The sequence below is a fragment of the Cinclus cinclus genome, chromosome Z (genome assembly GCF_963662255.1).
Source record: "Cinclus cinclus chromosome Z, bCinCin1.1, whole genome shotgun sequence".
Classification (NCBI taxonomy): domain Eukaryota; kingdom Metazoa; phylum Chordata; class Aves; order Passeriformes; family Cinclidae; genus Cinclus; species Cinclus cinclus.
Window position 1 is genome coordinate 73,109,843 of NC_085084.1, and position 17,333 is coordinate 73,127,175.

A 17,333-nucleotide genomic window follows, 5' to 3' on the forward strand; every position below is an offset into this window, starting at 1 on the left:
CCCGAACACGACAAGGTGCGAAGGCAGCGGCCGGCGGAGAAAGCGCGCACCGAGCGGCAGCCGCGCCCTAAGCCCGGCGCTGCACCGGGACCTCCGCCGTTCCCCCTCGGCGGGGCTGCTCCTCCCGGGCCGAACACTGTCCTGTGCCGCCGCCGGGCCAAGCCGAACCGGGCTGGGGGCAATTGCTACCCCGGGGCGGCGTGCAGAGGGCAGCGGGTACGTGCTGTGGCAGACTTCGGGCAGGGCGGCCGGACAATTAGGAGGAGGGGGGGAAAAAAAAAAGGGACAAGGGACGGGAAGGGGAGAAGGGAAGGGAAAAAACCAGAGGATGGGTGAAAAAAAAAAAAGAGAGAATGAAAGAGAGTGGGGAAGGAGAAGAATACAAGGAGTGGGAAATGAGAAGGGAAGGGAAAAGAAGAGGAAAATTAAAGGGAGATGGAAACAAAGAGGAAAGGAAAAATATAAGGGGAAGGAAAAAGGAAATCTTGAAGTAGGGGGGAAAGGAAACAGGAAGAAAAGGGGAAGACCATAGGGAAAGGGGAAAGAATGGGGAAAAAGAAGAGTATAAGGAGAAAAGGTGACAAGTGAAGATAAAAAAAAGGAGACAAGAAAATTAAGAGGAAAGAGAGGATTGAAAAGGGAAAGGGTGGGGGGGAAGAAGAAAGGGGAAAAGAAAGAAGAAAGCAGTGAGGGAAAGCTTGAAGCACATCAAACCTGCACAGACCAGCACCCCAGATCAGCCCACTCCTCCCTGGTCCAGCCTGAGAACAAGTGCCCTGGTGCTGCCCAGGTGCTTGGTAAGCACAAGGTGACCTGCCCCCTGCCAGCAAGCACAGGGACATGGTAGCACTCCCATATCCCTAGAAACAGACTTCTGGGGCCTGCATGCCTTCCTTCCCCAGTGCAGCTTTCTCAGGCATAGAGGGACTGGAGGCCATCCTGTGCCTCTCTCCCACATCACTCACTCGCTGGGAAGAGCCTGCCTCACTCTCTCTGTCTGCACAGGGAGCAGGTTGTTGTTCCATCCGCTGTCCTTAGGCCTGGCATGGGTGAGCCACTGTGATCTGGGGTGCAAAACTGCTTAGCTTTGTCTCAGGGCTGGCAGGGCGGGGGCAGGACTGCAGGAACATAGCAGCTGGGAGCTCACCCTGCCTCTCCTTTCTGCCAGGGGCCCGTGTTGGAAGGAGATCTAAGATGAAGTTATGGGATGTTGTGGCTGTCTGCGTGGTGCTGCTCAACACGGTCTCCACCTTGCCCCTGCCCACCGGTAAGACGCCTCCCAAGGGGTCCCCTTCAGTGGTAGAGGGACCTGAAGATGATCTCTCCCCCATCAGCCTGCTGCCTCCCTATGCTGTGCACAGTGACTGTAAGAAACATTCCCCTTTGTAGCAACTGCTGTCTATTTTGCTAAACCTGCTTCCCTTTGCTCAGGCGCCAGGATGAGGAAAGGAACACCCCATTTTGTGCCCCTATATCTCCACAGGTGGTGTCATTGTTTTTGGTCTTGTTTGAGCAGCTCCAAACCTAGTTATTCTCCAAAGCTTGGGGTTGACAATTGCAGTGGCAATGCCCCCTGTCCACCTCAGCCCTGCCTTCCTGGCAGTCTTAGGATCTCTCTGGTTCAAAAACGTGGGGAGGTGGGAAAGTTTGTTGTATGCAGTGGAGCCGAGAGGAGGATTTGGTTCACACCCCTCGCAGCACAAGCACTGAAACTCCTTCCCCACTGTCTCATCCTCCTCTCCCTGCCAAAGCAATTATTCTCTGCCTGTAGTGGGCGCAAGTCCTGAAGGAGGTTTGGCTCCGTGATGGAAGGCACTGAACACATCCTGGAGTACTGCTGAGCTTCATTAAATCCTCCTTGGATTCTGATCTCGAAATGAATGTGTCCACATGGAAATTTACAGAAGAGTAGCTGTGGCAGGGTTAGGAGCTTGATGCAGAGCAATCCACATGAGCTAGCTCACAGTAAGACAGTTTACAATCCAAATGACAGATAATAATACCTTGCTAATAATAGGTCCTATACCTACAAAAGCAGGTACAGGATTTTCACGATGGTATGTGAGCATTACATTAACTCTGATGGCTTTTTAAAGAGAGCTAATATGACTCAGTAAGAAGTGGTAGAATACTCACTTGGGTAGCGGAGCTGTTTGCTTAGCAAAGGCACAGATGCAGTTTGAAGGTTGCTTCTTTTGGCCCTGCTCATCCCCCTCTCTGTTTAGCTCGTTACGGGATGCAGGCAGTATCCAGTAATTGGGATTCATTTCTATCTCCTTTTCTGGAGGCATGTCCTTTCCCTGCACACGCCGCAGCTCCAGTCACAGGCAGCTGCGCTCTGGTTTCTCTGGGAGCAGTCAGGCTGTGCAGTGTGGAGGCACCAAGCATTTGCTGTGACTTCACTTTGACCCCTCCCAAACACCCATACACACACACATTTATGGCCTTCCCCATTTAGTCTTCTCTCTTTCCTTCTCTTGCTAGTGTTTCCCGCCTGCTGGAATCTTGCCTATCTCCCACCTCCACGTGTCCCAGCCTGGGCTCCTGCTACTCACAGACTGGCAACTCTGACATCCTTTCAGCCCCTTCACACAGGCAGATTGGCCAAAAGTGTTTCCTCACAGGGCTCCAGCCTGCCAGGATCATGGGGCTATCACACATGGTGATCTTCTTCTCCATGGCAAGCCTTATGGTGGATAAGTGCTGTCCTACAAAAGGCAGTGATCAGATTTCAGGCCACTGTGCTGTTCCCCTCTGTACAGACTTGCTGAGGTGCTGGTTGCAAGAAGAGCATTAAGGGGAAAGCATCATTAGTCAGTTTATAGGTCTCACAGAAACTTCAGGGTGGAGCATTAATGCTCCATCTTCCCAGAATGATAGTATTTTTGTACGATGCCCACTCTTGTATTGAAATTATCTTCTGGGAAAATCGGCTCCCTGGTATGCTAATTCCTCTACAGCAGCTCAAGGGGATAGGCAGCAGTAGTGATTCTCTCAGTTCCTGGTATCCAAAACTTTTCATCATTGTGTCTTCCTTTTTCCTTTCCTGTGGATTGGATAAATAAGAAGCAGGAACAAAGACAACCTGTGTTTTACCTGAGCTATGGTAGTATCAACATTATCTCTGTTTCCAGGGTACAGACATGGGCTTAGCCATGCAGAGCTGGGTGAAAGGTTATTGTCCAGGGTAGTCACTTGAGAAAGAGCTGATAGTCTGGTCTTGATTTTTTAACTCTGTGTATCACAAACAAATGGGCCTGGCTGCCAGGGAAAAGGAAGCAGTCCTGTTCTTCACATCAGAAATTGAGGAAAATCCAGGGCGTTCCTGTGATCTTTGTATGGCAGCAGTTAACAAAAAAATCGAGCCTGAAAGTTAGAAATTCATCTCTATGTTGCCAAGTCAGATGAATCAGAGGAGACCTGCAGAAAGGTGACTGTAAGAGAGCAGTGCACTCTGGTGTACTCTTATGCTGTTTTTAGTTGATTTAAAAGTGTGTGGTGTCTGGAGAGCAATCTGCAAACAGGCTGTGAGGCTGATCCTACCCAGGCACACACATCACTGCCTTCCTGATGCAGCAGCACTCTGCTCAGGTCACCCCAGTCAGTGTCTTTGGCATATTTTTTCTCGCCACTTACAATTTGGCGGCATGCACCCTTCAGCATGGGAAAGACATAGAACCAAGTACACAAAGAGGAATCAGTCTACTGATTCTGTCTTCTGATTGCTGTGTCTACTAGAGTAGATTTCCCTTTGCACTTGGAGATTTCTCTCACCATCAGAGCACAATGTGCCACAGGGATGGAGGCATGCTTGCAGCTCTCCAGCTGTCCCGTGTATTCACATCTCTGTGGATGCTGTTGGTCAGCTGCTCTGTTAAGGGCTTTTGCAGGAGACAGGCCACAGAGTGGTAGGGCAGTGTGTGGGTCCTGAGCAGGACTGGGTGCTGTGTGCATTCAGAGAGGTGCACTGCTGTCCTCTAAAGCAATTTCTTTGCAGGCTGAGCGCAGCCATTTTGCTCCAAGGTTCACTGCTCTTACTCCAGAGAAGTTGGGTTTCCCACACAACACTTGCATCAGGATTGTGAGATCAAGTCCACACCTAAGGCCAGGCCAAAGAGCTTGCTGGAGAGCAGATCTGTTTCCCAGGCCCTTGACACCTTTTTGCATTCTTGTTTGATGGGACTGCTTTCTCTGCAAAGTACTCTCAGGTCACCTGATATTACCCCCATCCCTTTCAGGCTGGCTTGAAACCTTCCTTCATTCCAGGCTTCAGGCAGGGTTCTAACCTCCTGGGCTGATCAAGTGTAATGTGCTGACCTTTGCTGTTCAGGACAGTAATCAGAGATGGCAGAGGGTGCTAGCAATTGCAGTCTTCTGCATTTTTAATTGGATTGGAGGCTGGAGTATCCTCCACAAATGCAGTGCATTGGAGATGAATCCAGTATTTGTAGGTGTTTTGGTGTCAATATTCATGGGCTAGGTTATTTCACACTCACAAAAAAAAAAAAACCATGTAGAGTTTGCAACTGTTTCATTGTTTCCCTTATGCTACAGTCCTCTGGGGGAAGGACACTATTAACTTAAATACCAAATGCAAGTAGAAGAAATATAAACCACATTATAATAAACTAAATACTAAGTCAGCAGCCTCAGAAGCATGGCAGTGCAGGGGGAGCCAAACACAGTTTGCATTACACACGGTTGCCAGTGAATACATCTTGTAACTGCTTGCTGTTGGATACACATAACCAACATGTATGTGAGGACTGGAGTGTCCTAAAATCCACAATATGATATGTATTTTCTTGACTGAGTGAGAACCTTTAAGAACTAGTAGTAAGCACACAGAATTAAATTAAACAACTCTCCACGGGATTTTCCCCCCTATTAAGAGGGAAAGATGGGTTTTCGCATCATGGTGTCTGAGTCACTCTACAGCTACTGAATGGTCTTTCACTGTTGGAGCTCCTTTGGTGTATGTTGTGACAGACCATGGTATGTGTGAGTTATACCTCTCTTAAAAATTCTTCTTACCCCTGCTAAGGTGTATTTAATGTTAAGTTATTGCTTTTAGGTGCAACTTTATCAACTAATATGGAAAGTATCTAGAAAAAATAGGGGTATTGTAGGGCTCTTTAAGGCTAAAACAGTATTTAATTATGGTTCCAACTGAATGCATTTCCTACCCTACAATATTTATTAGGCCCATTCAATGTCACGAACTATACTCATGTTTCTGCCCAGGCTTTCCTGCTCAGCACACCTACAGTGTGCCTTAGCCTCAGACACCCAGAAGCTGCAGAGGTAACCTGCCCTGCAGATTAAACCCAGTGCATCAGGGAGGTAGGTATCAGCCACACCGAGCAGGTGCCACCCTGTCACCTGCTCTGCGTGTGCCCAGCACAGCAGGAGCATCCATCACTGCCGTCTCAGGCCGAGTGCTGGCCCGAGCCAGCACATGTATATTACAAAGTTGGTTTGCACAGGAACGCCCAGGGTATCCAGACATTCAGAAGTCCCAGGCATTCAGACTGGTCCATTCATGGGCAAAGTTCTATAAAAAGAAAGAAACCAAATCCAGAGGCATGTAGCCCTAGAAGCAAATTCCTCTGCAGTCTCAGGTATAAATACAGAATATACTCCAGTGAAGAGCACTCTGTGAGTGAGTGTTAAGGACAAAAGTTCTGAATTGAAGGATAATAAAGTTCTATTCTCATTTTGAGTTATCCTTTGCTGAAAGTTTTAGTTCTTTGCTGCTTTTCAGTTCAGGGATCTCAGAAAATTACCAGTGAAACTGTGGATGCTGTTGGATGTTTTGCAGGTGTTTATTGACTGATAACATACCTGGAAATACTTTTCTTCTTTGTCTTTTATAAGCCTCTCCAGTGTATTTTAGAAAACCCCATGTCTAGGGTTTGCAGATGAAGATCTTCTAAATATTCCTTGAAAAGCTGAAGAATTCAGTTGTGTTAAGTATCCATCAGACTGTTACTGAATTTAGTGGGGGAGGCATTGTGTGTCCACTAGCAGAAGATCTTCAGACTGATAGGTTGTAATGTCTTTGTAAATTATACTGTACCTGGTTAGTACTGTAAAAAGTGGTTTTAAAATAATTAAAGTTACAAAGTCTTTGAGAAGCCATTTGGGTCATCCCTGCCCACAGTTGCAGATGTTCAGAGGTGAACATCTGGTGCAAATACCCACCTTTCAACCCCCCACAATATCTAGAGGTTGCAACATAAAACTTGAAATACATAGGCCAAACCCTACATAACTATATTTGTTGTGGATTCCCATGTTTCTGAGGTAGTAAGTGAATAAGGGATACCAAATACTGCAGCATAACCATGTTCAGGATCATCAGACATCTAAATAGGCCACTGACACATTAGTGCTGGTAGAGTGGTTAGCACTGCAGAGTGGTCATTTTTTACAAAACCAGCTCAGTTTATGATCAAGTAATATCCTTTGGTAAAAAGAACCACAGGAAATATTTCAGTTGTTCTTCAAATTCAATTGTGATTACAGAGAGAAGAAAGAAAATAAGATCAAAAATATTTACTTGAGACAACTGCAAATGAAATATTAAGACACAAAATGTATGTTATAATATGTTTTAAGATCAAAAAATTAATTTTGTGAGGTATTTTATGTAGCAGCATTTCCTTTTAGGGAATAAAGCCTCTCATATGACCTAGCAGAAGTTAGGCTCTATATATTGCACATCACTTAAACTGAAACCAGCAGCTACATTTCTTTGAAGTCTTTGGGACTTGTGCAAATATTTTAAAGATTATTGGACAGGAATATTCGGAATATTCTTCAAAATAACCAAACACTGAAATCCATGTATTAATTTTCTAGTGTTGTGGCTGGGCAGGGTGACAGCAGTATGTCAAAACTGGTGGCCATGCTTTTAGAGGCAAGCTGATCATATCCCCTTTAAATAACAAGCTGTGTGCAAACACCTGGACTATCTCTGCTTCCATGCAAAGCATATGTGATTTCTTTGACAAAATCAGCTATTACTTAGGAAATTTCTGAAAGGAGGTAGCATCCAGTGCAGCAGTTACGAACAACCTTGCTCTTCTGAGCACACACCAGCTCTATCTGGCAAGTGCCAGACCACGCTTCCTAGCATGAGCCCTTCTGCAGTGCAGTATGTGCACTTGCCCTAGAGCCAGGGACTGATTATTATAACACTTAACATTTTTCAACAAGCAATATTAAAACCTTCCATATTGTTCCTTTTGTAAACACATTGAAATGCAGGCAATTGAAAGGCAACAATGAAAGACCATGTGTTATTTATAGATCAGATCAAATCTGATAGCAGCAGAGAAACACCAGCCAAGATTTTCCCCGGACTGCTCTTAGGGCCACAGGGAAGAGACTGGGTTAGGGTCCCATTAGTCTGTTCTTTCTGCTTTGCTCCATGTCTTTGCTCTTTGGGGTTGTTTTTAAAACCCTATGGGAAAGGCAGAGTAAGAGCACAGGCAGCCCAGTAACAGCTGATGTTATTGATTTAGGCATGCTCTTTCCCTTCAGTGAACTGTTACTAAACAGGGGCTGGGTTAACATTGTGGGGTTTTACAGATGTCATAAGAGAGCTGGGCTAGATCACTTCTGTGCCAGGGATGGTGAAGAAAATGCTGTCAGTATTTCTTCCATTAAAACCTGTATGCTTGCCTCTTAGCTGACTGCATGTGCTCTTGCTAACAGAGGTCGCGGGTTTCAGGTCTCACTCATATATGCTCATCTAAGGCTCTGGCAGGATTTGAGGTTTTAGCTTAACCAAATATTAGGTGTAAACCTAGGTTTTACTGGGAGGCTGAGTATTTACCCACCATGGTATGGATATGGAAGAGTACCAGATCTTAGGGAGGAGTCAACATATGTCTTGCCCAGGTTTGGCTCCTGCTCAGTTGGTGGCTCCAGGCAGGGTACTGGCACTTATTCTGTCTTCCTCTTTTACACTCTTCATGCTGTAACTTCTTCTGATGCAGAGGTGTTTTGAGGGTGCTCACAAACCCACCATCCATAGGATAAGGCCCTGGTGCAGATGGGCTCCAGGCAGCAGCTGCAGGAGATGCCACAGAATTTCAGGTGCAACTGCTGAAAAGCCAGCTGCTCTGTGGTGCTCAGAGCTGGTGGTTTAAAGCTCTGTGCCGGAGGCAAGACTGTATCCTCCTGTTGTTCCTCTGCTCCTTGGCTGCTCGGTGAGACCTTAGTCTGCCCACCCCAGAGAGGCCAGAGGTTGGGGTGGGCAGAGTAAGGCAGCCCACCATGGGGCAGGGTCCTGTGTGCATCCTGCCTGGACGAGGTGAAGACCAAGAAACTCCTATGAGCAGGTCAGCTCATGACATCCTCTACTTCACACAGTCCAGCTGACCTTGCTGTTTCCCCCTGCTCTGAGGGACTACTCACACTGGTAACAACTCTGGGGGCCCTATGGTCTCCCCCCTTTCTCCCTCAGTTGGGAACCAGCATTTCTACAAGCAAAGTACAGAAAGGGAGGCACTGCCAAGCATGGCCGATTGAAAATACAAAGGAGTCTGTGGGTTTGGCATTATGATCAACACGTGGGAAGCTGCAGGGCTAGCTAGTGAGCTACAAACACATAACCTGACTGCTCCATCAGGAGCAAGAGCACCAGGAAGGTCAATCCTGTGTCTTTTACCAGTGTTCATCATGGTGCCTGACTGGTGCGAGTGGCCCTGGCATCCATCACCCACCAGGTTATTTAGCACTTGCCCTGAGAGACAAGTGACACTGAGAAGAGGCTCCATTTCTAAGGGCTCTGAGTCTGAGGGGAGCCACAGCATGGGCTGGTGGGAGGTAATACAGAACTGTATTAAACATTTAAGGATGGGCTGACCCTGGTTTGTTTGATGCTCTGTTTCCTGATGGATACAACAAACAGGTTTCCACTTCACCCTTGGTCCCCTGAATTTTCAGGGAAACCATGAAAGCAAATTCATGCCTCAGAGAGGTGGTATTTTAATTGTTTAAATACCAAAAAATGTTTCAGCATACTACTTTTAACACCTGCCTTCATTTAGATGAGTTCATATAATATTCTTTGTCTTTTATACAAAATAGTTAATTTTAAATAAAATAAATGGTTTATCCCCACCACAGTTGCTACTTTCTCACTTTGTAAAGCAGAATGATCATCACATTAGTATTTTTAGCCTGGTTAAGATTGCATTTCCACAAATTGCTCCAAATCTCTCCTAAAATATGTCTTCATGGTGTAAGATGGATTCTGTGTTCAGATAGGCCATGTCCACTACAATAAGCACCTGAAAATAGTACTGCATAGCAAGCTAAATATATAAAAAAAATACTGAATTGTGATTATGAAGTAATCATTTGATTAAGAAGGCCCCAGACTAAAGTACCAGAGTTATTTTTGAAAAGGGGCCACTTAATCCAAATGCAGGTCTGGATTTCAATTTTCTAAATATTGTTTACCATTACAGTGAGCAGGACTAAACCTTCAGAATTTTGAAGTCATACTTCAGGGTCTGATACTGCTGTTTGAACTTCTCTAATTGAGAGACTGTGCTCAAGTGAAATAATTTAGTTAAGTGTATGGTCTGATGTTTTGATGTGGTAGCTATACATTGTCACAACTGAAGGATGAAAACTACAGTCTAAAAGCAAAACCTAATTTTATAATGTTTAGCATACCTTTCATGACGTCTGTTACATCACTTTAGCTCTGGGTTTGTAAAGTGCCAAATGATGTGGCAGTGATGTGATTATGTTTTTCAGACACCTGTATGGAAAGCTATTCTATAAAGCAGAGTTTCAAATAACTTAAGATTTCAAGTTTTATGAGGTTAAAAAAAGAGAGGAAAACCCATCTACATGAATTATTATTCTTCAATATATAGAATTTAAGCTTTTTTTTTTTTTTTGTATGCTGTAAGATACAGCATGGTAAGAAAAGACTGTAGCTGGTCTTTTAAATCCATAACCAGGCACCAAAGGAAGAAACTGGATTTGTATCTCAAAATTGCTCTAACATGCTGGGTTGCTGGCATTGTGTGTTGAGGATTATTTGGCTTTAAAATTAATCTGGTGATAGAAAATCAGATTAATAGATTTTCAAAATGTAATTGTGATCACATTTGAACAGACAGAAATAAATTGTCCAGTTTTACTTAATGGAGGCTGTCTTTTGACAATGGGATGAGTTTGGTGTGAATATCCATTTCATGTAGAAGTCTATCAGAACATTATAATTTATTCTTCTAAAAAGCACAGGGATCAGATCCCAGTCCTGGTGTCTTGTGGGGTCTAATTAAATCGAAATACAAAGACAGGTTCTGGGGGAGTGGCAGTGGGGAAGGTGCCCAAAGGAAGGCACATTTCCCTGCATACCCAAAGCAGAACCCAGGGCTGGATTTCTCCAGGGGCTAATGGGGAGTGCCATGGCTGTTTGGCTACAGGATCCTTCACTCATGAGCCCTGCCAGCTCTTCTTGTGCCTAGGAGACAGAGACTGTGCTTGGGGACAGGCAGGTCAAACTTCAAAACTTCAGGCTGCAGAGAGCATCAGTGAGGCAAGAATTTCAGTTTGCATTACAGAGAGATGTTCCAAACCTAGGAGGCTGGGTCAAAGCTATGATCTGATTGTGCCCTAAGTGTTTAGTAAACAAGCAAACAGCTTGCAAACAGTAAGAAGACGATGCAAATATTCTTGTGTTCAGGTTTGGTTGGTTGGTTTGGCTTTTAAATTAGTATTTTAAATGAGTCTCACTCCCCTTGGTGAAGGTGTTCACCAGCTCTTCTCCCAGCCTGATCACTCTTCTAGATTCCTATTTCTATCTGTCTTGTGACATTTCACTCTTTATTTCTTTGCTTTTTTATTCATTTTTCTGGTCATGTGAGAAAATCCACACAGATCAAGAGCCCTTGTTCAGCTGGACAAGGGAGACAGAGAAGGTGCTCAGAGGCACACTGACACATGGACTGTCATCAATACCCAACACCCTTGATTCTCTGACCCTGGAAAACAAACTTGTACTCTTGTTGCAACCATAGGAAAATGCTCTGCGTGTTCCTGCCTGGGTGGTCAGGTCCTTGACCTGGTAAGGGAAGAGGGAGTATAGAAAGGAGCGGCAGGAGAGCGAGCTGAGCAGAGCAGGACACACGTGGTGGATGCAGTTCCTACAAGCCCTGCTGCCTGCCCCAGGCTCCTGCTGCAGGGCTGCTAGGCAGAGGTGATGCACAAACACCTGCACGTGCCTGCACACAGTCTGCCTCCAAGGGACTTCCTCAGGGAGCTGGATAGTCAGGAAACAGCTTTGAGGATTGTGACATAAAACCCAAACAAAACCTCATGATTTCACACCAGTCTTGTGAGAGATCATGGCACCAGTTTAATGGGGTGGGGCTCAGTCCATCACACTCAACCAGTCTATGAGTTTTTTCCCGACACCAAACAAGACACACAGAGACCCTGTGCCCCCTAAGGGAGGATTTTCCTTTTGAAGGATTTTCCTTTTGAAGGTTTTCCTCTGGGAAACACCTGTTTTGAGATGCATCAGATGTGCAAGACAACCTCCACAAACCTATACAGAGCACATGCTGCTCTGGGCTATCCTATCCTGTCCTGTCCTGTCCTTATAAATTCTAATTCCTTCACACTCTGTAGCTTGGGACCAGAGACTGCTCCTCAGAGATCTTTGCTGTTTTAATGCCATAGTATCCCAACATTTTCTGCTGGCACATTGCACAACATGACAGGCATCTGTCATGTGTTTGTTCTCTCAGCTTTTCCAGCAGAAGGCAAGTGCTGTCAGTAAACTAGTTTGTTTTGAAAAAATATGTGTGCTTGTGTATAATTAGTCGTATTTGTGTGTGTGTATCTGTAAATGAAGCGCACATACACACACATGCAAAATGTGTATCTGCTACTTGCAGAGGTGTGAAATCCCCCCAGCAAACTCTGTCTGCTGCACAATCAAATCAGCACAGCCCACGAAATGTGAGAAGCAAAGATGCTGTGAGACTATAAACGTTTTTTAAACAACCTTGCAGACAGAAGGGTAACAAAGTACCCCTGTATCAAACAGCTTTATTCAGCTTACAAACCATCGCTAAGTGCTAAGGCAGCCCCCATGACCGTGTACAGCTTGGCTCAGCACCACCATTCCCCAGCAGAACTTAACAGTGCAGAGACCAAACAAGTGCTCAGCATGTGATGTCTGTGGTGCAGGGAAGTCTCAGCATCCCTGGAGCACATCTACCAAATGCCCATCAGGATGGGGACATTCTGCAGTCTTCTCCACCTTCCCTTCTGTCTATTAGCCTTTCACAGAGTTTAGTCCTTGGTCAGTGGTTATTGTTTATTCATGTATGATGTCTGGTAGCTTCCTTAGCACTTACCTCTAGTCCCTTGTTTCAGCCCATCATGGCTGGCGTCAGTGCTGGTGTTCCCACTGGATTGCTTTGGGTCTTATTTCAGCAGTTTTTCACAGCATTTTGCTTCAGCCTCCAAGTCTTCCTTCCAATATTTGTTGGACAACTGAATATCCCTAATGAGTCATGACTGGCACCTCAGCACAAGGCAAAGACAGGTCTCCCTTCACTCCTGGTTGCCAATCTTTCTTCCAGACCCCTGTGTCCCATTCCTAGTGACTGCTTGTAGCCACACTGGTGACTGACTGTTAGCTGATAATTACCTGATGGCAGGGACTGGAGCTGTTGCTGAGACTGTTAAATTATGGAAGCAAACTTGGGGTACCTTGGCAGTGCATTGGAAACTGCCAAATGAACATTGCTGCATTGCTCATAACCAGTCTGGGGCTCCACAGGCAGAGGGGAGTGTTGCTTAGAGAAACTTGCAAGGTCTCACTGAGTACCCCAGTAATGCAGCTGCCATTGTGTTGATGTGATGTACCCATACAGCCTGTAACAGCACATGTAGTTTAGGTGGGCAGACAGCGACCAGGATCAGGAAGACCCACACATTTTCTCAAGGGGACCTCTGTGCCCACTGTTTCCACCAGTTTTCTATAATCACCCAGAGGCCTCCTGTCTCCTCAGTGTAATCTCCAAATATTGAGGGTCACTGCAGGAATCTCATTGGTAGATCTGAATGTCTGCATGGAATAGTTTCCAATTCCCTGGGCTGAAGAGAAAGTCTATGCTGGAGGCAGGAAATTGGAATTCATCTTGCTAATAGTGCTGGCATTCCTCCCAGTGAGTCTCCAAGATACCTACTGGTGCTGCAGCAGGGGATGAGCAGAGCAGGGATCCACAGCTCCATTAGACACTTGGAACACTTCTTGCACAGTTCGTGTTAGTGAGATTAGCAGGAAGCTAATGACCCCATGCAGTCATGCTGCCAATGACCCCATGTTCTGGGTGCATCTAGTCTGTGTGTGTAGGCAGGAGTTCTCCTGTTGTTTTTATTATTTGATCTCTTTTTTGCCCTACTGGTCCCACCTTCTGCAAGGTTGACAGTGCATGTCTGCATCACCAGCATTGCATGGGGCTCTTTAGTGGTGTTTAGTTTCTTCAGCCTTCACAGTGTAGAAGTGGCATTACCTCCCTTGGTGCAGCTGGGGTAGGGATCACACATGAACCAGGAGAGATCTCAGTGTGCATTTTCGGCAGGAGCACAGACTACCACATGGGCCTGTCCTCCTTCTATCTACTACCTTCCAGGGTATAGTTGGCAGAACAATGCTTGAACCCTGTAGCTGTCTGATTGGTATTTCGCCAAAGTACACTCCTCCTGTAGCATTCTTACAGGGGTAGATGGTATTTTTGCCCCTTCATTTTGGAAGCCATTTAAAAGTGATGTGCCCAGTTGGATTATCTCTTTAGTTAATCCACAATTTTGTTTCTCCCTTTTTAGGAGAGGGACACTTACACCTCTCCCCACACTGGCAGTGTACCAGGCTTGAGATAAGGCTGAAGGTTGCAAACAATGATCTCTCCATACATGTTGGCTTTCCTGGTAACTGTGTCCTGTCCCTTTCCTGATGGTTGATCACTGCATTAGTTTTGTTAAGCGCTTGTATGTTTCCCTACCATTGTGTTTCATTTTTCATAGCCAAGGTCTTGTTGCATTATACTGTTGGTACAGAGGTTGGGCTAGGAATACAAGAAAGAGGTGTGGGCTGGGGTAGTCATAGTAGTATGAGAGGAGGGCAGCTGAAGGTCAGAGTGAAGAAGGGCACGTCTAGAGCCATCTCCTCAGGGCTACATCCTTCTCTTATTTGGTTATAGACTAAGAAACCTGATTTTTGTGTAGGAAATCTAGAAACTCAGTCCTGAGCAACAAGGGCCTTCTACCAGCTACTTTCCATCTGTACCTAGGTTAGGGCCAAGTTTGCACTTCAGCAATGGGGGTTATGCAGGCTCCATGTGGGTCATCGTTTTTAACTGAGTCTAGAAAGATGTCTTGCCCTTGTTGCTTTAAAGGAACATAGCCCACCTATTGCCTGGACCTGGCTCTTGCTCAGTAGGGCTGCACTTGTACGCAGCAGGCAAACCAGCCTGCTCTGCAAAGGAGCTGGTTGGTGCATCCAGTGGACACATCCATCCAAGCATACCCCTCCAGTATGTATGGCTCATAGTGGGTATCTTGGTACCTGCTACAGAGATAGAAGAGTGCAAGAAAGATGTCTCAGGAACATGGGGCTGGGTGCAGGGTGCTGCCTTGTTCAGGTTCCACATAGCTGTACAGATAGCAGCCACCCCTCCTCCATGTCTTTGAACATGAACACTAATCTCTGGGACTCTTGTTTTTAGCATGGATATCTGTAAAACAAAGTGTAATTCACTTTTTTTCAGTTCCAAACTCTACAGTTTATAGTACCCTGTTTGCCTTGTATCACCCTCATTATGTGGAGGTACAAGAATTCCAGCCTCCATTACTCTTTCACCAGTCCAAACTATTTTGCTGGATCCTTCAATCAAAAATCATATAGCTCTGATCCATCACTATTTTGTCTTGGAGGGAGGCTTCTAAGAAGTGGCTGCTTCAGGCAGCAGTCCCTATTCCTGCTTATGTGCAGATGCTCTCTGTTTCAGCAGGTTTTGCACTGACGGAGTTTGGATTCTGCTGCCTCCCCCCCAATCTCCTCTGTATTTGATGCTTCCACTGAGGAAATGAGGGTGCAGTTTTGCTAGGTAGTGGTGGCAGCCTCATGCCTTCCTGTCTCCTGTTAACAGAGTCTGTGCCACCCTGTTTGAGCTGGGAACATGTGCTACCTGGTCATCGCTGGGATTCCTGTCTTACCATGCTCATTACGAAATGTGGTGCTGAGCCTTTGCCTAAGGAGCCATTCCCATCTCAGCATCTCACTGAGTGGGAGCCTTTGTGGAGGTACACCACATGACCAGGTGCACTGCACTGGATATTGCCTCTCCCAATGTTTGCTTGCTGCAATATTTGTAGGAGTATTGGAGGTGGACTTGCTGTATATACAAGGCTGGTGTGACACTGGTCTGTTACATCTTGGGTTTTAGGAGTTAAGTACAGAAAGGAGCATTTTCTTAGGACTTACTGAAAAGGAAGAAGTCTTATTTTTTTTGCACAATAACACCAAAAAATAAATCTCAGTACTGCAATATAGTTTATAAGTTTAAGATACAGTCATTAATAATGTGGTGTAAGGGCATCCACATACAGGGCACTGACAACCTGACCCTGCAGTTCTCTGCATTCACTGAAGCAGGTAATTTTGAGGGATTTAGTCCATGGGAAGATTAGAGATCTCAAAATACAATTTTTTTCCCAAATCATGGTGAAATTTGGGACTATTTCAGAACACATTTAATTTCACTCTTCTTGGAGAGGTTCATTCTGCTAGTACCAAAACATTTCATTGACTTAATAATATCATATAATTCATCAGTGATGTATCAAGTGATAAATTAAATAGATTAAAAATTAATTTTTTTGCAAAAGCAAAGTGCATCAATAGTATTTCCTTAGAAAATTAGCATAATACTTCTATTCTGACCTATTTCTACTCAGTGTGATCAGCATCTTGTGATACAAAACACATATATGAGAGATTTTTCAAAAGCTATGAAAATAATTATCCCCTAGAAGCAGTAAAAATCCAGGCATTCATCCAGGAATAATATCTCAGTCTGCTACCCCAGGAAATCCTCCTTCTGTCATGCCCAAAAACCTTATTGACAGTTGGCTTTGGCAATACTAACTGCTACTGGTGTGAAAAGAAAATAATTAACAACTATAATCACAGAATTGCTTTAAAGAAACCTTTTCCTGTTGCTTCTTCACTGGGAAGAGTCTGTATAACATCTTTACAGTGGTTTCATCTACCTCTTAACTTAATATTCCTACCATGACATGTTTCTCCTTCCCTCTGTTTCCACAGGGCTCATTCAATATTAAAAGCTGTGCTGAAATGGTACCAAGCACCAGCAGACACACAAAGAAATACAAATATGTCTCATTTATCTCTCCCAAATGAGTTTCTGTGACAATCTAAACCATTTCAAATTCTCCTTGATTTCTGAGGGGCCTGGGCATATGTTCTGAAGTGATGGGCAGGAAAGCTTGCACTGCATAATATTTTTGAGCTGTGAATGGACAAACTTCATGATAACTGACGTGTGACAAAGCCTTTTCTCTTTTTCCCAAACAGCTAATATGCCAGAGGATTATCCAGATCAGTTTGATGAGGTAGTGGACTTTATTCAAGCCACTATTAAAAGACTGAGGAGGTCACCAGATAAACAGACTCCGATTTTTTCTAGGCGGGAGAGAAATCGTCAAAATGCAGCCACAAACATAGAGAATTCCAACAAAAAAGGAAGGCGGAATCAAAAGGGCAAAAATAGAGGATGTGTCTTAACAGAAATACATTTAAATGTGACCGACTTGGATTTGGGATATGAAACCAAAGAAGAGCTAATTTTTCGGTATTGCAGTGGATCTTGTGATGCAGCTGAAACCACCTATGACAAAATTTTAAAAAACTTAACCAAAAAGAAAAAGCTAGTCACTGACAAAGTGAGGCAAGCCTGTTGCAGACCCACAGCCTTTGATGATGACCTGTCCTTTTTGGATGATAACCTGGTTTACCACATACTGAAAAAACATTCCGCAAAAAGGTGTGGATGCGTCTGACAACTGCGTGCCAAGGCGGCACCAGTTTTCCATTCCTGCTACGCTGCAAAGAGAGGGACCAAGGTTCCCAGGGAAGTGTCTGCTCCAAGTGGAGGAAAAAGGACCAAGAACACAGAATGAGGAGCCATTGAGAGCCTGGGGATAAGGAGGCATGCAGCAGAGTAGAAGGATGGAGACTTCTGACGTCCTATGGGGATTTA

General features: G+C 45.0%; 1 protein-coding gene across 2 annotated transcripts; it reads left to right on the top strand.

Moving 5' to 3' along the window:
• The first annotated feature begins 1,194 nt into the window (after positions 1-1,194).
• On the top strand, positions 1,195-17,133 carry GDNF (glial cell derived neurotrophic factor). 2 transcript variants are annotated; one of them, XM_062513675.1, is made up of 2 exons: positions 1,195-1,366; positions 16,649-17,133. In XM_062513675.1, the coding sequence occupies exons 1-2, from the start codon at positions 1,195-1,197 to the stop codon at positions 17,131-17,133; spliced, it is 657 nt and encodes a 218-aa protein (XP_062369659.1). The 2 variants fall into 2 exon arrangements, with proteins under 2 accessions (XP_062369659.1, XP_062369660.1); XM_062513676.1 differs by having other exon boundaries at positions 1,195-1,267.
• The last annotated feature ends 200 nt before the right edge of the window (positions 17,134-17,333 follow it).

What these genes read in the sequence shown, in the direction of transcription:
- GDNF (XM_062513675.1), top strand. Translation starts at nt 1,195, where the DNA reads ATGAAGTTATGGGATGTTGTGGCTGTCTGCGTGGTGCTGCTCAACACG. An exon ending in CTATGCTGTGCACAGTGACT is followed by an intron (nt 1,367 to 16,648) that starts GTAAGAAACATT and finishes TTTCCCAAACAG; the next exon opens with CTAATATGCCAGAGGATTAT.